Raw genomic sequence first — 25,003 nt, forward strand, 5'->3', positions numbered from 1 at the left:
CATACATAGTTTTTTTTATTTACCTAATAAAGCTAAAACTGTTACAAATAAAGGGAGACTGAACTGGATTGATACTATTAAGGCCCAAAGGGGGACAATATATAGAGTACATGAGGGAAATCCTAGACTAAGGAGATTACACTAATGCCCTTTGACTATTATACCTTAACAAAAACAACTTAATATTTGGAACGGAGGGGAATACTTCCCACATAACCCACGTAATATAATGTATTACACGAGCTATCTATGTAACAAGTAAAAAGTGTGATTTACGTATCTCTTGAAACAAATGTTATTTGATCATGTTTATATAAACTGCTGCAAGTTTAAATCATGAGAAACCTCTCTAAAATATTGTTGTCTTCATAAGACACAGCGGACTTAAAAGGCAAGCAGGTTTTGTATCAATACCGAAGCTCAAGTAAGTTTTTTTTGTTCCCATGCGACCTTATCACGCACAGGTTACACTACCATTTTATTTTTTTCAAAGATGTAGGAGAGTTTTGCGCCTGTTGGTTTGGGCTTTTAGGAAGATTCTGGATCTTTAAAAGCAAAAAAAAAAAAAAACTCTAGGAAGCCAGAAGCTCTTTTAGCTTATTGGCTTATGGGAAAAAGTCTACTCCACCCCCTCAACTATGGAAGGTGGTCTACATAACCCCCTCAACTATGAAACCGTCTGTTTTACCCCCTGGGCGGTTTTTCAGGGCGGTTTTGCTACAGCAACAGCGGGTCTGCTACAGTAACAGCGGGTTTGCTACAGTACCATTGTTTTGAATTTCCTTTTTTTTTTGTTTATTTTCGTTGAATTTTTGAAAAATCATAGTAAATCATAGAAAAATCGTAAAATGAAAAATCTAATTTTATTAGACTCCACATGAGTAGATCTACACAGTGAATATATAATACGGTATGTTTTAGTACAAATTTTTTTTTGTAGCTTTAGATTAATTGGAAAATCTAATTTTGTCTGTAATTAATTGAAATAATTCATAGCTGCAGCTTCTATGGTCCAATTGTGGTGAAATTTTTATGGTACGCTAATTATTGTATGCTTGAACTATAGTAAAAATTTCGTACTCATTGGACTATGTATAACTTAGTTATAGATAAATTCTAATTAATTACAGACAAAATTGGATTTTCTAATTAATCTAAAGCTACAAAAAAAATTTGTACTAAAACATACCGTATTATATATTCACCGTGTAGATCTACTCATGTAGAGTCCAATAAAATTAGATTTTTTATTTTACGATTTTTCTATGATTTACTATGATTTTTCAAAAATTCAACGAAAATAAACAAAAAAAGAAAAAATTCAAAACACTGGTACTGTAGCAAACCCGCTGTTACTGTAGCAGGCCCGCTGTTACTGTAACAAAACCGCCCTGAAAAACCGCCCATGGGGTAAATTAGACGGTTTTGAAAAGTTTAGGGGGTAAAACAGACGGTTTCATAGTTGAGGGGGTTATGTAGACCACCTTCCATAGTTGAGGGGGTGGAGTAGACTTTTTCCTTGGCTTATGGGAGTCATTTGGCTGTTGAGAAGTCCACAAGCTAGTATCTAAAAGTGGCCAAAAGCTTAAACAAACAGGGCACATGTATCATTGTATTAGGAGAAACGAGCATCAGAATACAACACACACCAATCCACTTCCTAGAAAAATAGGTTAAATTATCACCTATTCAGAATAAAGTGACCCCACCGCAAGTCTACCTAGCTAATTAGCTAGAAAACACAGCGAGCTACAGAATTGTTACAACTTTGATCTTGGAATTCTCTTTGATTTAATTGCTGAATAAAAATTGGACAAACCTAATTAAATCCAACAAGAACCACCCTAGCACCGGCTTGACTCGTATCCATCATCCCGGTGGTTTGAGATCAACACTGTGCTCAATTCAGCCATCCGCGGGGATCTATAGAGCAGATGGGATCTAAGCTTTATGAATCTTCCTTGGGGCCAGAGATAGACTTACACGAGATGAGATGAACATAACAGCATAACACTTAGTCAAGTGTTTGAACTAGATCTCTCCATTTTAAGACTTTTGTAAAATGATTGATAAATGAATAGATCGATGAAGATATTCACCTGAACAATTGTTTGGTTCCTCTTTTCCCAACAGGCATTGATGATTACAAAGAGCAAGAACCTGCAAGGTGCCATGTAAATATGGAAGAAACAAAGGAGGAAAATGCAGGTAAAATAGACGTGTTCCTCCATGAAGAATATCACACAGGCCGCTGACCAAGAGATTGATGGTTCCCAATGTTGCAGTAGAGGATATGCAAGGGTAAAAATACAATTGAAGAGCTAGATTATTTTCGGAAACAAAGGGAAGATAAAGCTACTTTTAAAATCAACAGATAGGTACCACAGTTAGGTCCATTTTTATTATAAAATAGTTGAATGCATGCAGTATAATGTTTCCATGCTGTCAACATGGAAACCTGTTTATAATGGAAAAACTACCTTCTACCTATACAACAAAGGTATAACCACACAAGCGTCAAAAGCATCATTGGTAGCTCAAATCAGCAAATACTGTATTTCTTGGAATGTTCAAACAAACAGCAACCTACTCCTTTGTTTTGAAAAAGTAACCCTACAGTGATACAACAAGAGTAAAAACATGATGTTGCCTTAGTCAGGTACATTGTCGAAAGGTCAGTTTTATCTCTCTGTTTTTTTTTTCTTTTTGCTGCTTAGCTACTTTGTTTGATGCCTTAATCTTTGCTGCTGATATTACTTCTACTTCTAATTTGAAGCCATCTTAAGCTATTACCGGATTTGTTCAAAGTATTGTTGAAATCATAAGTATTACTGAAAGAAACATCAAATTCCTTTTCCACTACTCTATAGAAATAGCTGGCCTGTTTTTCGCTTTACAATGGTGAAGCAAAATAAAAATACCGGCCGACAAATTATTGAAAATTGAAAAAATGAGATAACAACCGACCGTTCATTAGAACTCTTTAACGTCCGACCTTCTAATGCTATTTGGTATTTTTAACAAGCCCCATGTGAGTTCGTGCTGTGGTATAGTAACAGTGGCCTCTGAGAGTGTTGTGCTCAAGAAATAGCTGGCCTGTTTTTGCATTGCAAATTTGGAAAGCTAAAGGGACCATCTGCCTGAGGTTCATCAGCAGGGAATCCATCTGAGCACATGGATATTTAAAAAGCAAATTCCCTGTGTGCCATTATAAAAGATTACAATTCTTTGTGAACCACTGAAAAAGTTCGGTGGACTTCAGCGCCACTGCTCTAATTTTTTTTTTTGCCCTTCATGCCACTGCCGTTAGATTGAGCTCTAACGGTGTCAAACTGTAGGTGTGAAAAGTCAAAAATACCCTTAGGTCTAAATATGCCATTAATTTTTTTGAGCATCTTAACGACTTCAAATGAAAAAAAACTCAAAACTAGAAAGTTGTAGATCTCGTCGAGATCTATAAATTTCATATAAAAATATCTCCATTTAATTCTGCAAAAAAGATATTATTTGATATGATTAATATATCTTTTTTGTGGTATTAAATGAAGATAATTTTTATATGAAAATTATAGATCTCGACGAGATCTACAACTTTCTAGTTTTGAGTTTTTCCATTTGAAGTCGTTAAGATACTAAAAAATCAATGGCATATTTAGACCTAAGGGTATTTTCGACTTTTCACACCTACAGTTTGACACCGTTAGAGCCCAATCTGACGGCAGTGGAGGGCAAAAAAAAGTTGGAGCCGTGATGCTGAAGTCCGCCGAACTTTTTCAGTGACTCACAGGGAATTGCGATATTTTTTAATGGCTCACAAAGAATTCCCTCGTATTTAAAGGTCATTTCGTGGCAATGAACATGCTAAGGATAAGAGCACATCAATTGTTTTGTGCCTAACATAATTACAAAAATCTTAGACGTGCCATTGGATGATTGTCATGACACCCTAGATTTTAACGTATTACGGTATTAGGGACAAAATATTATACCGTGTCTTGATTTTGGTATACCCCTGTTTGGCAGAGTGGAAACTCGAGTACTAAATATATATTACGTGCAGGGATATTCTCAAACCCTGGTGGTAAAGATGGGAATAGTTACGGCAGTCGAACCTCTTCAGCTTCAGTGCCTCCGAATGTTAAGATCTTCAATTTTGCAGATCTCCGTTTAGCCACAAAAACATTTCGACCTGACAGCGTGCTCGGTGACGAAGAAGAGTACTGGGGTATCTCTAAAGGTTGGATTGATGAAGAAACACTGTCACCTTGCCTGTCTGGCCTTGGAATGGCTATTGCTGTGAAAAGACATGAACTGGGTTTGCAAGTGAGTAAGGCACTCATACGGTCTATAGCTTGTTATATCCTAATTAAGTCATTTTGTTTGAAGTTACTATTGGAAATCCATCGTTTTGTGATGCCTTTGAATTTACTAAAGGTTTCTAATTTTGCTATTTAGATATTTGTATTTTCTCTTATTTTTTAAGTTTCTATTTATAGGCAAAAGTTCATTACCTAGGTATGTCTACACATCCCAACCTTGTTAAGCTCATTGGCTACTGCACGGAAGACGACCAGGAGATACTAGTGTGCGAGTATATGCAACGTGGGAGCTTGGAAAATCATCTTTCTCGGAGTAAGTAATACAAGACAAATATAAACTACTACCCTTGCCATAGTATGTTCTTTATAAACTACAGCACTACACTAGTAGGAGATGCCTGCATATGTGGGCGTCCAAGACAAATATAAAGATACATGATCGTTATTGAATGGAAGCCGAATAAGGCACACAGAGGCACTTTCTTGGAAGGAAACTGTTATCAATTTATCATGTTTTAGGAAGTAATGTAAACATTCGAAGTAGTATAGATGATGATGAAGTATGCTCATTAGGATGTAAAACATCTCTTACAATGATAACTGAAAATAATTTCAGTCCATAGTGAAAATCAGAATCAGATGCGGCATGAATGGCATTGAATGCCATGAGTTAACTACTATAGTTTTGCAGTGGCCTGAAAAACCAAAGACACTATCAGCCAGCTATCTGAATCCCTTTTTTCCTTATTATTATAGGATCTAGTTCTAGTCCTCTTTCATGGAACCTAAGGTTGAAGGTTGCACTTGGAGCTGCAAAAGGACTAGCTTTCCTTCATTCTGCGAAAACTGTTTATAGAGACATGATGACTCGCAATATTCTCCTTGACACTGTAAGCCACAGTGAGCCATCAATTCTCCGCAATTCATTTTTATATACATGGTGGTGTAAGTGATGTCTACTGAAAGGGATGCATCATATTATTGGCCAGGCGTATGATGCGAAGCTAATCTTGTTTCGGATCAAATGGTCCTATTGGTGCGAGAGATTATGTGTCCACAGCAGCAACCCTAACGTATGCTTATGCAGCTCCGGATGATCTGTCAACAGGTAAGCGTTCAAATGCAAATTTTGATGCCCCCGCCAATGCTATACACATTTGCTTGTATTTTTTTTAGAACGCGTCTAAGTATATATATGTTTTTCATTAAGAGGAACAAAATAATTAATATAACGCACAAAAGTCTAGGCTTACCAAGATCAACTTGATCCTCACGGCATGGGACTAGTGTCGCAAGAATCAGTAACAAATATTTGGTTTAGACAATTACATGAAAATAATTCGAACCCACCGAAATTGAGCACTACTTGCTTGTCTTGGATCCAAAACATGGAGTAATATTTTGTGTATTCCCCATTATAGCATTAACTTGGCTGCCACAAAATGTTGTAATGCTGCCTTTTCCCAAGAATAATATATTCAGTGCTTGTATTTTGAAGCAGTATCCCTGTAACGTAATAGCAATTGAAAACTTTCAGGGGAACTTACTGTGCAGAGCGACATCTACGGTTTTGGGGTAGTGCTTCTGGAGTTGCTGACGGGTCGTTGTGCCTTTGATATAAACCGGCCGAAGGGGCAGCAGAATCTTGTCGAATGGGCACGGCCACGTCTCATAAACGGGCGCAAGATATGCCGTTTGGTGGATACCAGACTAGGAGGTGAATACTCCACAGGCGGGGTGAAGAAAGTCGCTGCCCTTGCTCTTGAGTGCCTGGTCTTGGATGCTAAGATGAGGCCGTCCATGGACAAGGTGGTCTCTGTTCTCGAAGGAATTCGAGACTCCATTGATCAACACATAAAACGAGCACATCTCAAGTCCAATCACTACTGGAAACAGAGACTTTGCCGAGTGTAAAATTCTTTGCCGAGTGTAAAACATCGGGCACTCGGTAAAGACCTTCTTTGCTGAGTGCTGCACTCGGCAAAGAATTGCATTCGGCAAAGAGTTCTTTGCCGAGTGCCGGGCACTCGGCAAACAAGGACACTCGGTAAAGGACTTCTTTGCCGAGTGCTAGACTCTCGGCAAAATATCTACACTCGGCATAGGCTGCCCGCGAAACGGCGTTCGGTCACGGCCTTCTTTGCCGAGTGCCTGCTGTTAGGCACTCGGCAAAGATTTGATTTTTTTTTTAAAAAATTCTTTGCCGAGTGCCCCAGATCTGGCACTCGGCAAAGATTTAATTTTTTTTTTAAATTCTTTGCCGAGTGTCTCAGATCTGGCGCTCGGCAAAGAATTTTTTTTTAAAAAAAAAATACTTTGCCGAGTGCACCTGGCACGGCACTCGGCAAAGATTTAATTTTTTTTATATAATTTCTTTGCCGAGTGCGCCTTTGAATGCACTCGGCAAAGAGGAATTTTTTTAAAAAAAATTAAACACTCTTTGCCGAGTGCCTTATGCCTGGCACTCGGCAAAGTTTTTTTTGTTTTTTTGTTTTTGGCCTCCAATTTTTTTGTGCAGCCCTTTTAAAGCACCAGGAACTCCTAGTTACAATTTGGGGATTTTTTATGGCTTTTTGATATATTTAGTTACTTTATTTCGTTTACTTGAATTTTTCCGAAAAATAGAAATTTGAACTGCACGTGGTACGAATAATGGAGTTTAATGATTCAAAAATTGATAGTCATGTTAGTGAGTGTTGTGAGAGGCCGTATCCAGGAACGGACCCGAAATTTCGGACATCTTGTTCACGAAATATGTCCGCGAAATTGCGTGTGAAGTGTTTTTAAATTCTATAAAAAGCAAACGAAGTCCGAAAATCATAAAACTTGTTGAGATGTCGTGATATCATATGTGGAGGCTATGATAAAAATTTCAGAAGATTTCATGCACGTTGTCACGTACGATGCTTACAAACCAGGACATCTCTATGCCATTAATTTTTTTTAGCATCTTAACGACTTCAAATGAAAAAAACTCAAAACTAGAAAGTTGTAGATCTCGTCGAGATCTATAAATTTCATATAAAAATATCTCCATTTAATTCTGCAAAAAAGATATGATTTGATATGATTAATATATCTTAGAAAAATCATATCTTTTTTGCGGTATTAAATGAAGATAATTTTTATATGAAAATTATAGATCTCGACGAGATCTACAACTTTCTAGTTTTGAGTTTTTCCATTTGAAGTCGTTAAGATACTAAAAAAATTAATGATATATTTAGACCTAAGGGTATTTTCGACTTTTCACACCTACAGTTTGACACCGTTAGAGCCCAATCTGACGGCAGTGGAGGGCAAAAAAAAAGTTGGAGCCGTGGCGCTGAAGTCCGCCGAACTTTTTCAGTGACTCACAGGGAATTGCGATATTTTTTAATGGCTCACAAGGAATTCCCTCATATTTAAAGGTCATTTCGTGGCAATGAACATGCTAAGGATAAGAGCACATCAATTGTTTTGTGCCTAACATAATTACAAAAATCTTAGACGTGCCATTGGATGATTGTCATGACACCCTAGATTTTAACGTATTACGGTATTAGGGACAAAATATTATACCGTGTCTTGATTTTGGTATACCCCTGTTTGGCAGAGTGGAAACTCGAGTACTAAATATATATTACATGCAGGGATATTCTCAAACCCTGGTGGTAAAGATGGGAATAGTTACGGCAGTCGAACCTCTTCAGCTTCAGTGCCTCCGAATGTTAAGATCTTCAATTTTGCAGATCTCCGTTTAGCCACAAAAACATTTCGACCTGACAGCGTGCTCGGTGACGAAGAAGAGTACTGGGGTATCTCTAAAGGTTGGATTGATGAAGAAACACTGTCACCTTGCCTGTCTGGCCTTGGAATGGCTATTGCTGTGAAAAGACATGAACTGGGTTTGCAAGTGAGTAAGGCACTCATACGGTCTATAGCTTGTTATATCCTAATTAAGTCATTTTGTTTGAAGTTACTATTGGAAATCCATCGTTTTGTGATGCCTTTGAATTTACTAAAGGTTTCTAATTTTGCTATTTAGATATTTGTATTTTCTCTTATTTTTTAAGTTTCTATTTATAGGCAAAAGTTCATTACCTAGGTATGTCTACACATCCCAACCTTGTTAAGCTCATTGGCTACTGCACGGAAGACGACCAGGAGATACTAGTGTGCGAGTATATGCAACGTGGGAGCTTGGAAAATCATCTTTCTCGGAGTAAGTAATACAAGACAAATATAAACTACTACCCTTGCCATAGTATGTTCTTTATAAACTACAGCACTACACTAGTAGGAGATGCCTGCATATGTGGGCGTCCAAGACAAATATAAAGATACATGATCGTTATTGAATGGAAGCCGAATAAGGCACACAGAGGCACTTTCTTGGAAGGAAACTGTTATCAATTTATCATGTTTTAGGAAGTAATGTAAACATTCGAAGTAGTATAGATGATGATGAAGTATGCTCATTAGGATGTAAAACATCTCTTACAATGATAACTGAAAATAATTTCAGTCCATAGTGAAAATCAGAATCAGATGCGGCATGAATGGCATTGAATGCCATGAGTTAACTACTATAGTTTTGCAGTGGCCTGAAAAACCAAAGACACTATCAGCCAGCTATCTGAATCCCTTTTTTCCTTATTATTATAGGATCTAGTTCTAGTCCTCTTTCATGGAACCTAAGGTTGAAGGTTGCACTTGGAGCTGCAAAAGGACTAGCTTTCCTTCATTCTGCGAAAACTGTTTATAGAGACATGATGACTCGCAATATTCTCCTTGACACTGTAAGCCACAGTGAGCCATCAATTCTCCGCAATTCATTTTTATATACATGGTGGTGTAAGTGATGTCTACTGAAAGGGATGCATCATATTATTGGCCAGGCGTATGATGCGAAGCTAATCTTGTTTCGGATCAAATGGTCCTATTGGTGCGAGAGATTATGTGTCCACAGCAGCAACCCTAACGTATGCTTATGCAGCTCCGGATGATCTGTCAACAGGTAAGCGTTCAAATGCAAATTTTGATGCCCCCGCCAATGCTATACACATTTGCTTGTATTTTTTTTAGAACGCGTCTAAGTATATATATGTTTTTCATTAAGAGGAACAAAATAATTAATATAACGCACAAAAGTCTAGGCTTACCAAGATCAACTTGATCCTCACGGCATGGGACTAGTGTCGCAAGAATCAGTAACAAATATTTGGTTTAGACAATTACATGAAAATAATTCGAACCCACCGAAATTGAGCACTACTTGCTTGTCTTGGATCCAAAACATGGAGTAATATTTTGTGTATTCCCCATTATAGCATTAACTTGGCTGCCACAAAATGTTGTAATGCTGCCTTTTCCCAAGAATAATATATTCAGTGCTTGTATTTTGAAGCAGTATCCCTGTAACGTAATAGCAATTGAAAACTTTCAGGGGAACTTACTGTGCAGAGCGACATCTACGGTTTTGGGGTAGTGCTTCTGGAGTTGCTGACGGGTCGTTGTGCCTTTGATATAAACCGGCCGAAGGGGCAGCAGAATCTTGTCGAATGGGCACGGCCACGTCTCATAAACGGGCGCAAGATATGCCGTTTGGTGGATACCAGACTAGGAGGTGAATACTCCACAGGCGGGGTGAAGAAAGTCGCTGCCCTTGCTCTTGAGTGCCTGGTCTTGGATGCTAAGATGAGGCCGTCCATGGACAAGGTGGTCTCTGTTCTCGAAGGAATTCGAGACTCCATTGATCAACACATAAAACGAGCACATCTCAAGTCCAATCACTACTGGAAACAGAGACTTTGCCGAGTGTAAAATTCTTTGCCGAGTGTAAAACATCGGGCACTCGGTAAAGACCTTCTTTGCTGAGTGCTGCACTCGGCAAAGAATTGCATTCGGCAAAGAGTTCTTTGCCGAGTGCCGGGCACTCGGCAAACAAGGACACTCGGTAAAGGACTTCTTTGCCGAGTGCTAGACTCTCGGCAAAATATCTACACTCGGCATAGGCTGCCCGCGAAACGGCGTTCGGTCACGGCCTTCTTTGCCGAGTGCCTGCTGTTAGGCACTCGGCAAAGATTTGATTTTTTTTTTTAAAAATTCTTTGCCGAGTGCCCCAGATCTGGCACTCGGCAAAGATTTAATTTTTTTTTTAAATTCTTTGCCGAGTGTCTCAGATCTGGCGCTCGGCAAAGAATTTTTTTTTTTAAAAAAAAATACTTTGCCGAGTGCACCTGGCACGGCACTCGGCAAAGATTTAATTTTTTTTATATAATTTCTTTGCCGAGTGCGCCTGTGAACGCACTCGGCAAAGAGGAATTTTTTTAAAAAAAATTAAAACACTCTTTGCCGAGTGCCTTATGCCTGGCACTCGGCAAAGTTTTTTTTGTTTTTTTGTTTTTGGCCTCCAATTTTTTTGTGCAGCCCTTTTAAAGCACCAGGAACTCCTAGTTACAATTTGGGGATTTTTTATGGCTTTTTGATATATTTAGTTACTTTATTTCGTTTACTTGAATTTTTCCGAAAAATAGAAATTTGAACTGCACGTGGTACGAATAATGGAGTTTAATGATTCAAAAATTGATAGTCATGTTAGTGAGTGTTGTGAGAGGCCGTATCCAGGAACGGACCCGAAATTTCGGACATCTTGTTCACGAAATATGTCCGCGAAATTGCGTGTGAAGTGTTTTTAAATTCTATAAAAAGCAAACGAAGTCCGAAAATCATAAAACTTGTTGAGATGTCGTGATATCATATGTGGAGGCTATGATAAAAATTTCAGAAGATTTCATGCACGTTGTCACGTACGATGCTTACAAACCAGGACATCTCTATGCCATTAATTTTTTTTAGCATCTTAACGACTTCAAATGAAAAAAAACTCAAAACTAGAAAGTTGTAGATCTCGTCGAGATCTATAAATTTCATATAAAAATATCTCCATTTAATTCTGCAAAAAAGATATGATTTGATATGATTAATATATCTTAGAAAAATCATATCTTTTTTGCGGTATTAAATGAAGATAATTTTTATATGAAAATTATAGATCTCGACGAGATCTACAACTTTCTAGTTTTGAGTTTTTCCATTTGAAGTCGTTAAGATACTAAAAAAATTAATGATATATTTAGACCTAAGGGTATTTTCGACTTTTCACACCTACAGTTTGACACCGTTAGAGCCCAATCTGACGGCAGTGGAGGGCAAAAAAAAAGTTGGAGCCGTGGCGCTGAAGTCCGCCGAACTTTTTCAGTGACTCACAGGGAATTGCGATATTTTTTAATGGCTCACAAGGAATTCCCTCATATTTAAAGGTCATTTCGTGGCAATGAACATGCTAAGGATAAGAGCACATCAATTGTTTTGTGCCTAACATAATTACAAAAATCTTAGACGTGCCATTGGATGATTGTCATGACACCCTAGATTTTAACGTATTACGGTATTAGGGACAAAATATTATACCGTGTCTTGATTTTGGTATACCCCTGTTTGGCAGAGTGGAAACTCGAGTACTAAATATATATTACATGCAGGGATATTCTCAAACCCTGGTGGTAAAGATGGGAATAGTTACGGCAGTCGAACCTCTTCAGCTTCAGTGCCTCCGAATGTTAAGATCTTCAATTTTGCAGATCTCCGTTTAGCCACAAAAACATTTCGACCTGACAGCGTGCTCGGTGACGAAGAAGAGTACTGGGGTATCTCTAAAGGTTGGATTGATGAAGAAACACTGTCACCTTGCCTGTCTGGCCTTGGAATGGCTATTGCTGTGAAAAGACATGAACTGGGTTTGCAAGTGAGTAAGGCACTCATACGGTCTATAGCTTGTTATATCCTAATTAAGTCATTTTGTTTGAAGTTACTATTGGAAATCCATCGTTTTGTGATGCCTTTGAATTTACTAAAGGTTTCTAATTTTGCTATTTAGATATTTGTATTTTCTCTTATTTTTTAAGTTTCTATTTATAGGCAAAAGTTCATTACCTAGGTATGTCTACACATCCCAACCTTGTTAAGCTCATTGGCTACTGCACGGAAGACGACCAGGAGATACTAGTGTGCGAGTATATGCAACGTGGGAGCTTGGAAAATCATCTTTCTCGGAGTAAGTAATACAAGACAAATATAAACTACTACCCTTGCCATAGTATGTTCTTTATAAACTACAGCACTACACTAGTAGGAGATGCCTGCATATGTGGGCGTCCAAGACAAATATAAAGATACATGATCGTTATTGAATGGAAGCCGAATAAGGCACACAGAGGCACTTTCTTGGAAGGAAACTGTTATCAATTTATCATGTTTTAGGAAGTAATGTAAACATTCGAAGTAGTATAGATGATGATGAAGTATGCTCATTAGGATGTAAAACATCTCTTACAATGATAACTGAAAATAATTTCAGTCCATAGTGAAAATCAGAATCAGATGCGGCATGAATGGCATTGAATGCCATGAGTTAACTACTATAGTTTTGCAGTGGCCTGAAAAACCAAAGACACTATCAGCCAGCTATCTGAATCCCTTTTTTCCTTATTATTATAGGATCTAGTTCTAGTCCTCTTTCATGGAACCTAAGGTTGAAGGTTGCACTTGGAGCTGCAAAAGGACTAGCTTTCCTTCATTCTGCGAAAACTGTTTATAGAGACATGATGACTCGCAATATTCTCCTTGACACTGTAAGCCACAGTGAGCCATCAATTCTCCGCAATTCATTTTTATATACATGGTGGTGTAAGTGATGTCTACTGAAAGGGATGCATCATATTATTGGCCAGGCGTATGATGCGAAGCTAATCTTGTTTCGGATCAAATGGTCCTATTGGTGCGAGAGATTATGTGTCCACAGCAGCAACCCTAACGTATGCTTATGCAGCTCCGGATGATCTGTCAACAGGTAAGCGTTCAAATGCAAATTTTGATGCCCCCGCCAATGCTATACACATTTGCTTGTATTTTTTTTAGAACGCGTCTAAGTATATATATGTTTTTCATTAAGAGGAACAAAATAATTAATATAACGCACAAAAGTCTAGGCTTACCAAGATCAACTTGATCCTCACGGCATGGGACTAGTGTCGCAAGAATCAGTAACAAATATTTGGTTTAGACAATTACATGAAAATAATTCGAACCCACCGAAATTGAGCACTACTTGCTTGTCTTGGATCCAAAACATGGAGTAATATTTTGTGTATTCCCCATTATAGCATTAACTTGGCTGCCACAAAATGTTGTAATGCTGCCTTTTCCCAAGAATAATATATTCAGTGCTTGTATTTTGAAGCAGTATCCCTGTAACGTAATAGCAATTGAAAACTTTCAGGGGAACTTACTGTGCAGAGCGACATCTACGGTTTTGGGGTAGTGCTTCTGGAGTTGCTGACGGGTCGTTGTGCCTTTGATATAAACCGGCCGAAGGGGCAGCAGAATCTTGTCGAATGGGCACGGCCACGTCTCATAAACGGGCGCAAGATATGCCGTTTGGTGGATACCAGACTAGGAGGTGAATACTCCACAGGCGGGGTGAAGAAAGTCGCTGCCCTTGCTCTTGAGTGCCTGGTCTTGGATGCTAAGATGAGGCCGTCCATGGACAAGGTGGTCTCTGTTCTCGAAGGAATTCGAGACTCCATTGATCAACACATAAAACGAGCACATCTCAAGTCCAATCACTACTGGAAACAGAGACTTTGCCGAGTGTAAAATTCTTTGCCGAGTGTAAAACATCGGACACTCGGTAAAGACCTTCTTTGCTGAGTGCTGCACTCGGCAAAGAATTGCACTCGGCAAAGAGTTCTTTGCCGAGTGCCGGGCACTCGGCAAACAAGGACACTCGGTAAAGGACTTCTTTGCCGAGTGCTAGACTCTCGGCAAAATATCTACACTCGGCATAGGCTGCCCGCGAAACGGCGTTCGGTCACGGCCTTCTTTGCCGAGTGCCTGCTGTTAGGCACTCGGCAAAGATTTGATTTTTTTTTTAAAAAAATTCTTTGCCGAGTGCCCCAGATCTGGCACTCGGCAAAGATTTAATTTTTTTTTTAATTCTTTGCCGAGTGTCTCAGATCTGGCGCTCGGCAAAGAATTTTTTTTAAAAAAAAAATACTTTGCCGAGTGCACCTGGCACGGCACTCGGCAAAGATTTAATTTTTTTTATATAATTTCTTTGCCGAGTGCGCCTGTGAACGCACTCGGCAAAGAGGAATTTTTTTAAAAAAAATTAAAACACTCTTTGCCGAGTGCCTTATGCCTGGCACTCGGCAAAGTTTTTTTTGTTTTTTTGTTTTTGGCCTCCAATTTTTTTGTGCAGCCCTTTTAAAGCACCAGGAACTCCTAGTTACAATTTGGGGATTTTTTATGGCTTTTTGATATATTTAGTTACTTTATTTCGTTTACTTGAATTTTTTCGAAAAATAGAAATTTGAACTGCACGTGGTACGAATAATGGAGTTTAATGATTCAAAAATTGATAGTCATGTTAGTGAGTGTTGTGAGAGGCCGTATCCAGAAACGGACCCGAAATTTCAGACATCTTGTTCACGAAATATGTCCGCGAAATTGCGTGTGAAGTGTTTTTAAATTCTATAAAAAGCAAACGAAGTCCGAAAATCATGAAACTTGTTGAAATATCGTGATATCATATGTGGAGGCTATGATAAAAATTTTAGAAGATTTCATGCATGTTGTCACGTACGATGCTTACAAACCAGGACATCTCTACATGTGAGATTTGATACACTCGACAGATCTGAGACACTCGACAAAGAATTTAAAAAATTTCTTTGCCGAACGTCAGATCTGAGACACTCGACAAAGAATTTAAAAAAAATTAAATCTTTGCCGAGTGGCAAATCTAGGGCACTCGACAAAGAATTTTTTTAAAAAAAATCAAATCTTTGCCGAGTGCCAGATCTGAGACGCTCGGCAAATATTTTTTTTTAAAAAAAAATCAAATCTTTGCCGAGTGCCTGACTGATCAGGCACTCGGCAAAGGAGCCGGGCAGTCAAGCAGACAGCCGCAGCCAGCCACCGCGCCCACGCCGGCCCGCCCCCGCCCCCGCCCCCGCGCCGGGCCCACGCCGCCCGGCCGCCCGCGCGCCCGCGCCGCCCGCCGCCACCGCCCGCGCCGGCGCCGCCGCTGCCCGCGCGCCCGCTCGCCCGCGCCGCCCGCCCCACCGCGCCAGCGCCGCCCGCGCGCCCGTGCCAGCGGCCAGTTCATTCACCGCAACGCAGCAAGCAGCAGCCAGCAGGACGGAGCAGGAGGCAGGAGCAGAGAGGCCAAGCCACTGAGACGGGCAGACGGCGACTCGAGCACTCGGCGAGACTCCACCGCGAGCACGCAAGACCGTGGAGCTGGGCTACAAGACGGCAGCGAGCGCCTTCAGCTTCGGATCATCCGCCTCCATCAAAGTGAGTGGCCTTCTGCTTGAGGACTCGGACCCTATAGAGTTCCAATGCCTGCTGGATTGCTAGCTAGTACCATAAATATCAACACCAGGGCATTGCTTATTAATGCGGTTCTTTGATAGCATAAAATGTAGTTAGTTTGATGCATATATCAGCTGATTGGATCGAAACGAATTAAAATAGCATGTTGAATTGCTGATGCATATGGCCCTGCTAATTTTGACTGTCAAATCAAAAGTTCACTACTGCATAGCGTCGTCAGGTCCGGGCTAGCTTTACCATCCAGCAGCATATCTGTTTGTGCTGAACAAGGAACCTTAGTTCTCCTACCTTCGGTGTAGTACCAAATTCTTATTTTTGTTTTTCAGTTCCTATCAGCCATGATAAAATCATAAAATACATGAAATGATTTTATTGTATTTTTTAGATCAGAAACATGGATGATGAAAAGGGGGGAATTGAACTGACTGTACTTAGTTTTCTAAGATAGTTCAGATTGATTAGTTCTACCTTGTGTGTTGAGTCGAGATGCAATGTTAGAGGGGGAATTTAGTATGCTTGTACCTTGTCGCTTTGCTTGCTCTTGCAGTATGATTTATTGGTATACCTGATACATGTAGAGTACTTGAAGCTCAAATGGCGCAAGCTAGGACAGAGCTAAGCTAGTTTCGTATTGACGCTATAGTTGTTTGTCGGCTGGCTGGCTGTGACTTTGTGAAAAGAGCATCATGTGGATTTATTTAGTGTTATTTGGGGTAAGCTTTTTCAAAAGCACAAGCTGCACAAATTGAAATGCTGGATCAGAGTGACGAGTCCTGATTTTATTAGGTTGGCAGTGACGGCTCCTGCTTTTCCTGTTCTATCCAAATGAATCTCCATGTCTTGGATAATCATAATCAGCACCCACCATCTTGCGCGCGGTCACCGTAGGAACAGGATCGGGTGCCGGTCTGCCGGAGTTAGCTCGCTCCATAGAATGGATTTGCAAGGTCTATGGCTGTGGTCATTGAAATCTCAACCTCCATAGAAACCAGAATTTTCAAGTAGCAGTTATATAGTTTGGTTTAGGGGAATTTTACTCTGATAAACTGGGTCTGTGTCAAAAACCAGTAGATCATCTAGGTAACACCAACAGATTGTCTTCGTTTTTAGTTGCCATTCAACAGATAGGAAACAACCGGTTCATTTTACTTGGGTTCTCTTTGAAGGTGCACTTGCTTAGTGTTTTGCATTAGCTGGGTTTATTGGTTGTAGAAATACAGTTACACAGATCGAGTTTGATTACTCTCAAGGGAGGTTCTTCAGGTTCTGATGTTCTATATTAGTTATCTTCTTTCATTCACTATAGCATCCCTGTTTTTTACATATTCCTCAAGACCAGTTGATTGAATTTTCAGAATGCTTAATCACAGGTCACACAGTCAACGGATTTCACTGAGCTTGCAAACCAGGAGCCATGGCTCTCATCTATGAAGTTGGTTGTGAAACCTGACATGCTCTTTGGGAAACGTGGGAAGAGTGGACTTGTGGCCCTCAACCTAGATCTTGCCCAAGTTCGCCAATTTGTCAAGGAGCGGTTGGGAGTTGAGGTACTGTCATGACTAGCATCTTGCCATGCTTTTTTTTGAAGGTCATCTTGCCATATGCTTTTACCAGCACAAACCTGATCGTTAAAGCTATTTATAATCTGTATGACTGAATTTGCTCATGTATCTAGGTCGAGATGGGTGGCTGCAAAGCTCCAATTACAACCTTCATAGTTGAGCCATTTGTGCCGCATGACCAAGAGTATTACCTTTCGATTGTATCAGAAAGGCTTGGCAGCACCATTAGTTTCTCAGAGTGTGGAGGTATTGAGATCGAGGAGAACTGGGACAAGGTTAAGACTATCTTTCTTGCCACAGAGAAGCAAATGACACCTGACGCATGTGCTCCATTGATCGCCACCCTGCCATTGGAGGTCAGCTATTGCACTGTTACTTGTTTATTTATTATACCATTTGTTTTGTTCCCAGTAAGGCTTGGAACTCGTTGCTGCTGGTCATTCTCAGATTCTTGATTAACCATCAATTCTCAGTTGATTCTCATTGATGATCCGTGCTTGAATTTCAGGTCCGCACAAAAATAGGTGATTTCATTAGAGGTGTATTTTCTGTTTTCCAAGGTACCTCACCCTTGCTTTTCAAAGGCAGACAGTTTGTAGTTGTTGCTTTTCCGGTTTCAACACTCAACGTGTGATGCTCTTTGGTTCTTTTGCAGACTTGGATTTCTCATTTCTTGAGATGAACCCATTTACCTTGGTAAATGGTGAACCGTATCCTCTGGATATGAGAGGAGAACTAGATGACACAGCTGCTTTCAAGAACTTTAATAAGTATGATTCAGGCTTTTGATGTACCTCACAGATCCCAGTTGCTTTCTTCATATTAGTCATACCAGCCACATTTATGTGAAAAATATAGGTTTTTCTACTGTATTGTTAATCATAATGAGTGCACGTTGTATTTTTTTTCATTTGTTGTTCACTTGGTAATGGACTTGTGGACTTTGATGGACTTGTGAATTTATTTGGATGGACTTGAGCACTTATTATTATATATGTGATATATATTGTGATGGATGTGATATGTGCAGATGGATGAGATATATATGTGATGAATGAGATATATATGTGATATATGTTTGTATGAATTTATTTGGCATGATGGAATGTAAAAAAAATTAAAAATTGCCATTTTTGGTCACTTTGCCGAGTGTTGCACTCGGCAAAGGAGTCCTTTGCCGAGGGCCATGGTCACAGCACTCGGCAAAGCTGGAAAATGGGCGCCCAGAAAACCAGTTTTCCAGCTTTGCCGAGTGTTGTGACCATGGCACTCGGCAAAGATTTTTTTTTTAAAAAAAATTCCAACTTTGTCGAGTGCCGGACAGAAGGCACTCGGCAAAGAAATTTAAAAAAAAATAAAAAAATCTTGCCGAGTGCACTGACCATGGCACTCGGTAAAGAATTTTTTAAAAAAAAAAATTAAACTTTGCCGAGTGCAGGGAAGAGAGCACTCAGCAAAGAAATTTAAAAAAAAATTTAAAAAAATATTTGCCGAGTGCCAGCCAGAGGGCACTCGGCAAAGAAATTTAAAAAAAAAATAAAAAAATCTTTGCCGAGTGCTCTGACCATGCCACTCGGCAAAGAATTTAAAAAAAAATTAAACTTTGCCGAGTGCGGGGAAGAGAGCACTCGGCAAAGAAATTTAAAAAAAATTTCAAACTTTGCCGAGTGCCAGGCACTCGGCAAAGAAATTTTAAAAAAAATTAAAAAAAATCTTTGCCGAGTGCCTCAAGGCTTGGCACTCGGCAAAGAAATTTTAAAAAAAATAAAACATCTTTGCCGAGTGCCTGAAGGGTTGGCACTCGGCAAAGAATTTTTTTAAAAAAAATAAAAAATATTTGCCGAGTGCCTGAAGGGTTGGCACTCGGCAAAGAATTTTTTTTAAAAAAAATAAAAATTCTTTGCCGAGTGCCTGCAGGGTTGGCACTCGGCAAAGTGACCGTCAATGAAACCGGCGCCATGACGGTCGCTTTTCTTTGCCGAGTGCCCGATAAAAGACACTCGGCAAAGAGAGCTTTGCCGATCAATTTTTTGTCGTGTGTTCTTTGCCGAGTGCCGCACTCGGCAAAGGCTTTGCCGAGTGCAATTTGGCCTTTGCCGAGTGCCTCAGGCACTCGGCAAATAACCTGAATCCGGTTGTGAATGGTAAAGGGAAAATGTGGATATTTGGGTAAACTCCCACGGCTAGGCTGATGGAGAACTCTGATGACAATAGAATTGACATGATGATATGAGCCATTTGTGTAGAAATGGCAATCTGGAACGCAGGCAACTGAGAAGAAGCAAAATCACTTTGTGAGCAGCATGCAGGTGGGGATTGGTGACATCCCCAGTCCACCCCTATATGTGTCGGCACATGAAGAACACACATGTCCCTAAAGCAACAGCCGACAAGTGGTTTTATTTGTCTAACAATGATAACAACCGGTGAAACCCAGTGATGCTTGCTGTGTGCCTTACACACTGAAGCAATCACAGCTTGTGCTGTCAGTTTCTGAAGGGAACAGTCTCTAGTTTGACTTCCCCAACTATCGTCGTCATCCAATTTTCATCTTTGAAGTACGAAATCAGACATCATATGCCTTAAATAAACTATCTAAATACCGGATAGATCATAACCCTAACTGATTTTTTACGATCGTTTTAGACTACATAAGGGGCTACATCAATCATCCTATGTGATGCTATGTTAACTCCGAATTGGACTAGTTGATAGTTTACGGGTCAAATATACTTTATTAAAACAATTACACAAATATTTTTTAAAAATGTCTAAATATTTTCCCTACAAAAGTAATGCAGTTAAAAATCTTAAAATAATTTTCAATCTTAGAGAATCGATATACGTTTTATTTTTAGCTAAAAATACGAAATTAGTTTCGAATTTTGTACATCGTGTTAAGATATTTAATTGCAATCTTCTGTAAAAATTGTATTTAAAAAAATGTTTTATAATTCTTTTGGTAAAATCTATTTGATCAGGAATTATAAACGTAGTTTAATTTATCTCTCTTGAGCTGACGTAGGTATATTAAAGCCGCCTTCGAAGCTAGCTACCGTATAGTTTGTCCAGTATTAAACGATTAGGGTGTACGATATCCTGTCTCATACTTCACTTTAAGGAGGAAAATCGGACGAAGTCAGCCGCCTGAGCAAAGTGGAATGGAGTTTTTCTCATTTCTGAATGAAATATAAGTTACATGAACTTTTTTACTATGGTTGCGTAGACCTCAAAAAGCGTTAGCTGTGTCAATGATTAGTGGGCCCATATAAGGGAAGATGTTGAGAGGCGTCAATGAGGAGGCTTCGGGAGGCGTTGGATGTGTCTATGGTCAGTGGATCCATATGCACCGAAACGCCTCCCAACGCTTCCAAAGTTAAGAGGATTATGACTTCAAATAAAAGAGTGGCAATTCATTTTTCGTAGTTATTTTTTTAATTAAGGGTAAAACGATAAATTTATAATTATAAAAATAATGTTTTGAGTAGTATAGTCGGGATGTATGATTTAAGCACTATAGTTAGATGAATATTTGCTTTAAAAAAAAGATGAATATTTTTGTTTTTTAGGGTTCATTCGCCGCCGTCGTCCGCCATCCATCCGCGGGAAGGCCTCGACGCGCTGCGCCGCTCCTGCATCGTCTCCGGCGAGATCCGGGCCCGACCCCTCCTCACCAGCCCTCAGCTCCCCAACCGAGCACATGGAGGCCGCGGCGGCGACTGCGCTCCGGGTCACAGCGGCGGCGGCCGTCCCAAGGAGTTGAACCAGGATTGCGCTCCCGGTCACAGCGGCGGCGGCCGTCCCCGCTGCCGGGAGTCGGCCACCGCGCGGATGCTTTGCCCCTGTTGGTGGACGTGGAGCCACGACGACGACCGGTGGTGGCCGCGGCGCCCTGCAGGTAACTCCACCTCTCTCTCTCCCCGTCCATATTTGCCTTGGGTCATCTCCTGTGAACCAGTCTCGATTCTCGCTCAGTCCATCGCGGCCGAGTCCACCCCGCCCTCTGCCGTTTCATCTCCGCCCCACCGCCACCCTGTGAACGCAGTCCCGATTCTCGCTCCGGAAGAGGCCTGTACGTTTCCTGCACCTTCCCCTCTCTTGCGGCTACCCAGATATGCTTGCTTCCTACTGCCGTTGTACTGCCTCGATTTGCTTTGTTCTAAGTTAGATTAAGCAATTTGCAAACGTTGATGCAATTGGGATGTAATTTCGTACTGGGATGCTCGTAGTAAATCAAAACTGTAGTAAATCAAAAAAAGGTTAAACTCTTACAATGCCTTCAGATGTAATTTCGTACTGGGAACTTTCATTGGCTAAAGATAACTTATAAAAATGTGTAGTGACAGGTCTTCATTTTTTATGGAAATGTCTTTCACTTTCATGGAAGCATACCTTTCTTTTTGTTGATTGGTTCAATAATGATAGTTGAGATGATGTACACCTTTGTTCCTTGTAAATAAGGCTCAGTTAAGGGAGATTCATATACGACAAGTACTGATATCATTTTTATTTTTGAATTTTTGTATATTTATAGGAAATATTTAAAAAAATTTGATGTGTTCAAGTACTGCTGTACAGTCTGTAGCTAGGGTGTACTCTGTTGTAACTTCATGTGCTGCTGCCGCACTCGATCTACCGTGACTATCATCTACCCTGGTTTGTTAGCCTGTTTAATTAAATTCAGTTGATCTCTCAGAAGGAAACTAGCTGCTAGATATGTGTTGTGCTGTCCCTGCTGAGGATCAGACAGTAGGATATCTGTTTATCAATTGAGATTTTGAAATGTGAATTGTCTTTTGTCAGACCTGCTTTTAATAATTGAGTTAGCACCCTGACTTAGCTAACAATGTGAATCTGTTTGTTTTATTTTTTACAAAGTTTATCTTGTTTTGAATTTACCGTAGCGTTAGCACGGGCAATATATGGAGGAGTACTTCATTTTAGTTAATTATTTAAGTGATAATGATGATATGGAGAATGGCAGCTGATACTCAAAAGCACCAGGCTTGGGTTTTAAAAAGATCTACTAACCACATAGGAAATGCATATTGTTGCATACACCCTCTTTTTATGTTCAGCACTTCTATAGAGATGATTACCCTAAACCCTAAACCACACTTTTCTATATTTTATTGCCTAACTTTGTATTGCATCTTGCTCCCAATACCTTTGCTGTGTGTTTCATTTTAAACTGTAGCTCAAGAATATAGTTAGTGGCTGTAAATGGTACCCCATCCCAGTAAAATATACCTTTGCTGATGTCCATTGCTTATTCCTCAAGTAACCAACTCCAGAAAATGAAACTACTCAACGCAATTTGTTACAAAGGGTGGATATGTTAGTTGCATGGCATCAACGTTATGTATCACATCAGTCTACTGAATCAGCCTATTAGAATTCAGAAATGTTCTAGCCCTACCTAGGATAAAGATTTTAGTGGATCCAGCCAAGATATATGTTATGTTCAATCTCAACTGGTATCACCCAGCCAATGTATCACTTTTTTTGTGAATTAGCCAATGTATCACTTGCAATTTCTATATGGACTATATATAATATGTCTCTGCAAAATTCAGGACTGGGTGCTATGCAGGGTGTTCTACAAGAGCAGAACAACCACCCCATGGCCAGCTCCCAGGACGGCACCCCATCAACTGTGCCAGAACTGCCGACTGCCCTGCCGCTTGCGCCCCTCACCAACACCTACACTGCCTTCGGTGGCACCCCAACGATTTCCGAGCAGGTGTCCTGCTTCTCTATGGTTTCAAGTTTTATGGAGGTTTGGGACCAGCAGCCTCAGGACTATGAATAGTTCTTCTGCGGCACCAACTCGTGTCGCTGAAATTGTTCTGGAGTTCGACTGATAAATACCAGTTACACTTTCATAGGCAGAAACAAAGCAGCAGATCGCGCCTAACAAATATAGCAGCACCTCATGCGCTTGTATGTTACAGGCCATACATATTGGGGCTTTTGTAATACCAGGGTCTGCGTCGACAGCTCAAAGAGAAGATATGTTCAGTCCCTGCCTTGCCCGACAGTGGTGTAAAAAGTTTGTCGTATAGCTGTCATGTAATTTCAATTGACCTAAGCACGATAGAGTATTCATCCGAAACAATTCATTTGTAAACAGTTCCATATTCCAAAATAAAATTGTTTATATCTGTGTTGTTGTTGCGCTATTTGTGTGGTTTGTGGCTTGTAAGCTTTTTTATATAGGAATCGATGCAAATCCCTTCTAATAGGTGTAGGTTTTTTTTAACAAACTTCCTTTTTTATCAAGAGGTGAATGTGTGAAAAAGGTCCCAATATCCCAATAGCAAGAAGGCAGATGAAATTCATGAAAATACAATTTTAGTAGGAGAAAGGAAGTCAATAAATCCAGTATGTATGTACAATGTTTCACTCTCACTCTTTTGGTGGACAGAATTCTAGCCGATTACAAGTAACAACAAAACTTCAAGCTGGTGCACCCTGGCAACACCATACATAGGTGGCCTGTCTCATTTGAAATCAAACACATTCGCCATGTTATGTTATGAACAGATGAAATATGTTGCTCAAAAGGAGAGGTTTCTTGTCTATCAGTTTCTGAAGGTCGTTTCATCAGACTCACAAAGCAGCATATTTGAGCTTGCACTTTGTTTGCCAGAGCCAGTAGAGACCTTCACAGTAGCAGACCTTAGCAGCCTCTCCTTCAAATGGAACCCTCTGCGGACTTCATGCATGATAATCCCTGCCTTGAATTGCATGGATGCTTCTCGTGAGATGGCCTCATGGACCTGCATAAGAAAACATAAAGAATGAGCCCCCACAGCGGTGAATATATGATGAACATAAAAGTAACACTATTTGACTCTCATGCATGTCTTCATACTTTCTAGCTGTAAGCACTGAAAGTAGATGATCATTTTCTTCTCCCAAATGCCCAAATATTGTTTAGATCAAAAGATATGTACTGCAACATAGATGCAGGAAACTGTGTGAAAGCTAAGTTCAATCCCATGAGTACGAACCAGGCCATAAAAAACCTAGGTATTATTATGCACTCGATAATACTGGAACAGAATTCTTTTTGCATGTTCAAAAGGATCCAATATGTTGTTTGCATACAATGTTTTAGGGAGAGAGCCAGACCATGATAATGGAACAGGTGACAGAAGGGTAAATATTACTTACCGAAGGATCAAATGGCTTGCCAACTGTTTCCACAACCCCTACATGATATACTGATATAATAATGTCTTCTCATGCAGATAGGCAAAACAACCATTAGCTTTAATCCAACTCAAACTGGTATAAAAAAAAGATGTCTGAAAGCTCCTAACAGAACAAACAACATAATATGTGTATTTATATAAACTAAATCACAACTGACAGGTGATGGGGAGGCCAATTGATAGTAATCATAAGTTCAGCTATCAGATCAAATATACAGGCAAGCCAATCTGCAGTTAGAAATTGTTCTCAATTGATTTGATGTCTGATTCAGCACGGGTCATAGAAGCCTAAAATAACTGGTAAGGGGATTGTACAACTAAACAGAAGATGAAACACAACAAACAGAAATCATGTTCACTTCCATGATATAGGCATCTTCATTCAATTTAGCGATGGTACCCAGCAGGAATGAGTCAGCAAAATCAGTGCGCGATGCCGAAGTCGTGCTCGCCCTCGCGG

The 25,003-nt window shown here is 39.9% G+C and overlaps 2 protein-coding genes and 3 pseudogenes across 2 annotated transcripts; all 5 read left to right on the plus strand.

Annotated features, from left to right (window-relative positions):
- The first annotated feature begins 378 nt into the window (after window positions 1-378).
- On the plus strand, window positions 379-6,233 carry LOC136489039 (receptor-like cytoplasmic kinase 176; annotated as a pseudogene).
- A 1,795-nt stretch (window positions 6,234-8,028) lies between these two features.
- Window positions 8,029-10,124, plus strand: LOC136489040 (receptor-like cytoplasmic kinase 176; annotated as a pseudogene).
- A 1,798-nt stretch (window positions 10,125-11,922) lies between these two features.
- On the plus strand, window positions 11,923-15,602 carry LOC136489041 (receptor-like cytoplasmic kinase 176; annotated as a pseudogene).
- On the plus strand, window positions 15,555-18,288 carry LOC136485115 (ATP-citrate synthase alpha chain protein 3-like). The gene is made up of 5 exons (XM_066482062.1): window positions 15,555-15,722; window positions 17,132-17,308; window positions 17,437-17,679; window positions 17,832-17,883; window positions 17,979-18,288. Exons 2-5 carry the CDS (start codon window positions 17,189-17,191, stop codon window positions 18,110-18,112), a joined length of 549 nt encoding a protein of 182 aa, XP_066338159.1. The 5' UTR covers window positions 15,555-15,722; window positions 17,132-17,188; the 3' UTR covers window positions 18,113-18,288.
- Window positions 18,289-20,617: 2,329 nt separating this feature from the next.
- On the plus strand, window positions 20,618-23,487 carry LOC136489042 (uncharacterized). Its single transcript, XM_066485785.1, has 3 exons — window positions 20,618-20,745; window positions 20,893-21,221; window positions 22,900-23,487. Exons 1-3 carry the CDS (start codon window positions 20,618-20,620, stop codon window positions 23,133-23,135), a joined length of 693 nt encoding a protein of 230 aa, XP_066341882.1. The 3' UTR covers window positions 23,136-23,487.
- Window positions 23,488-25,003: the final 1,516 nt, after the last annotated feature.

Source organism: Miscanthus floridulus, chromosome 10 (assembly GCF_019320115.1).
Source record: "Miscanthus floridulus cultivar M001 chromosome 10, ASM1932011v1, whole genome shotgun sequence".
NCBI classification, from domain to species: domain Eukaryota; kingdom Viridiplantae; phylum Streptophyta; class Magnoliopsida; order Poales; family Poaceae; genus Miscanthus; species Miscanthus floridulus.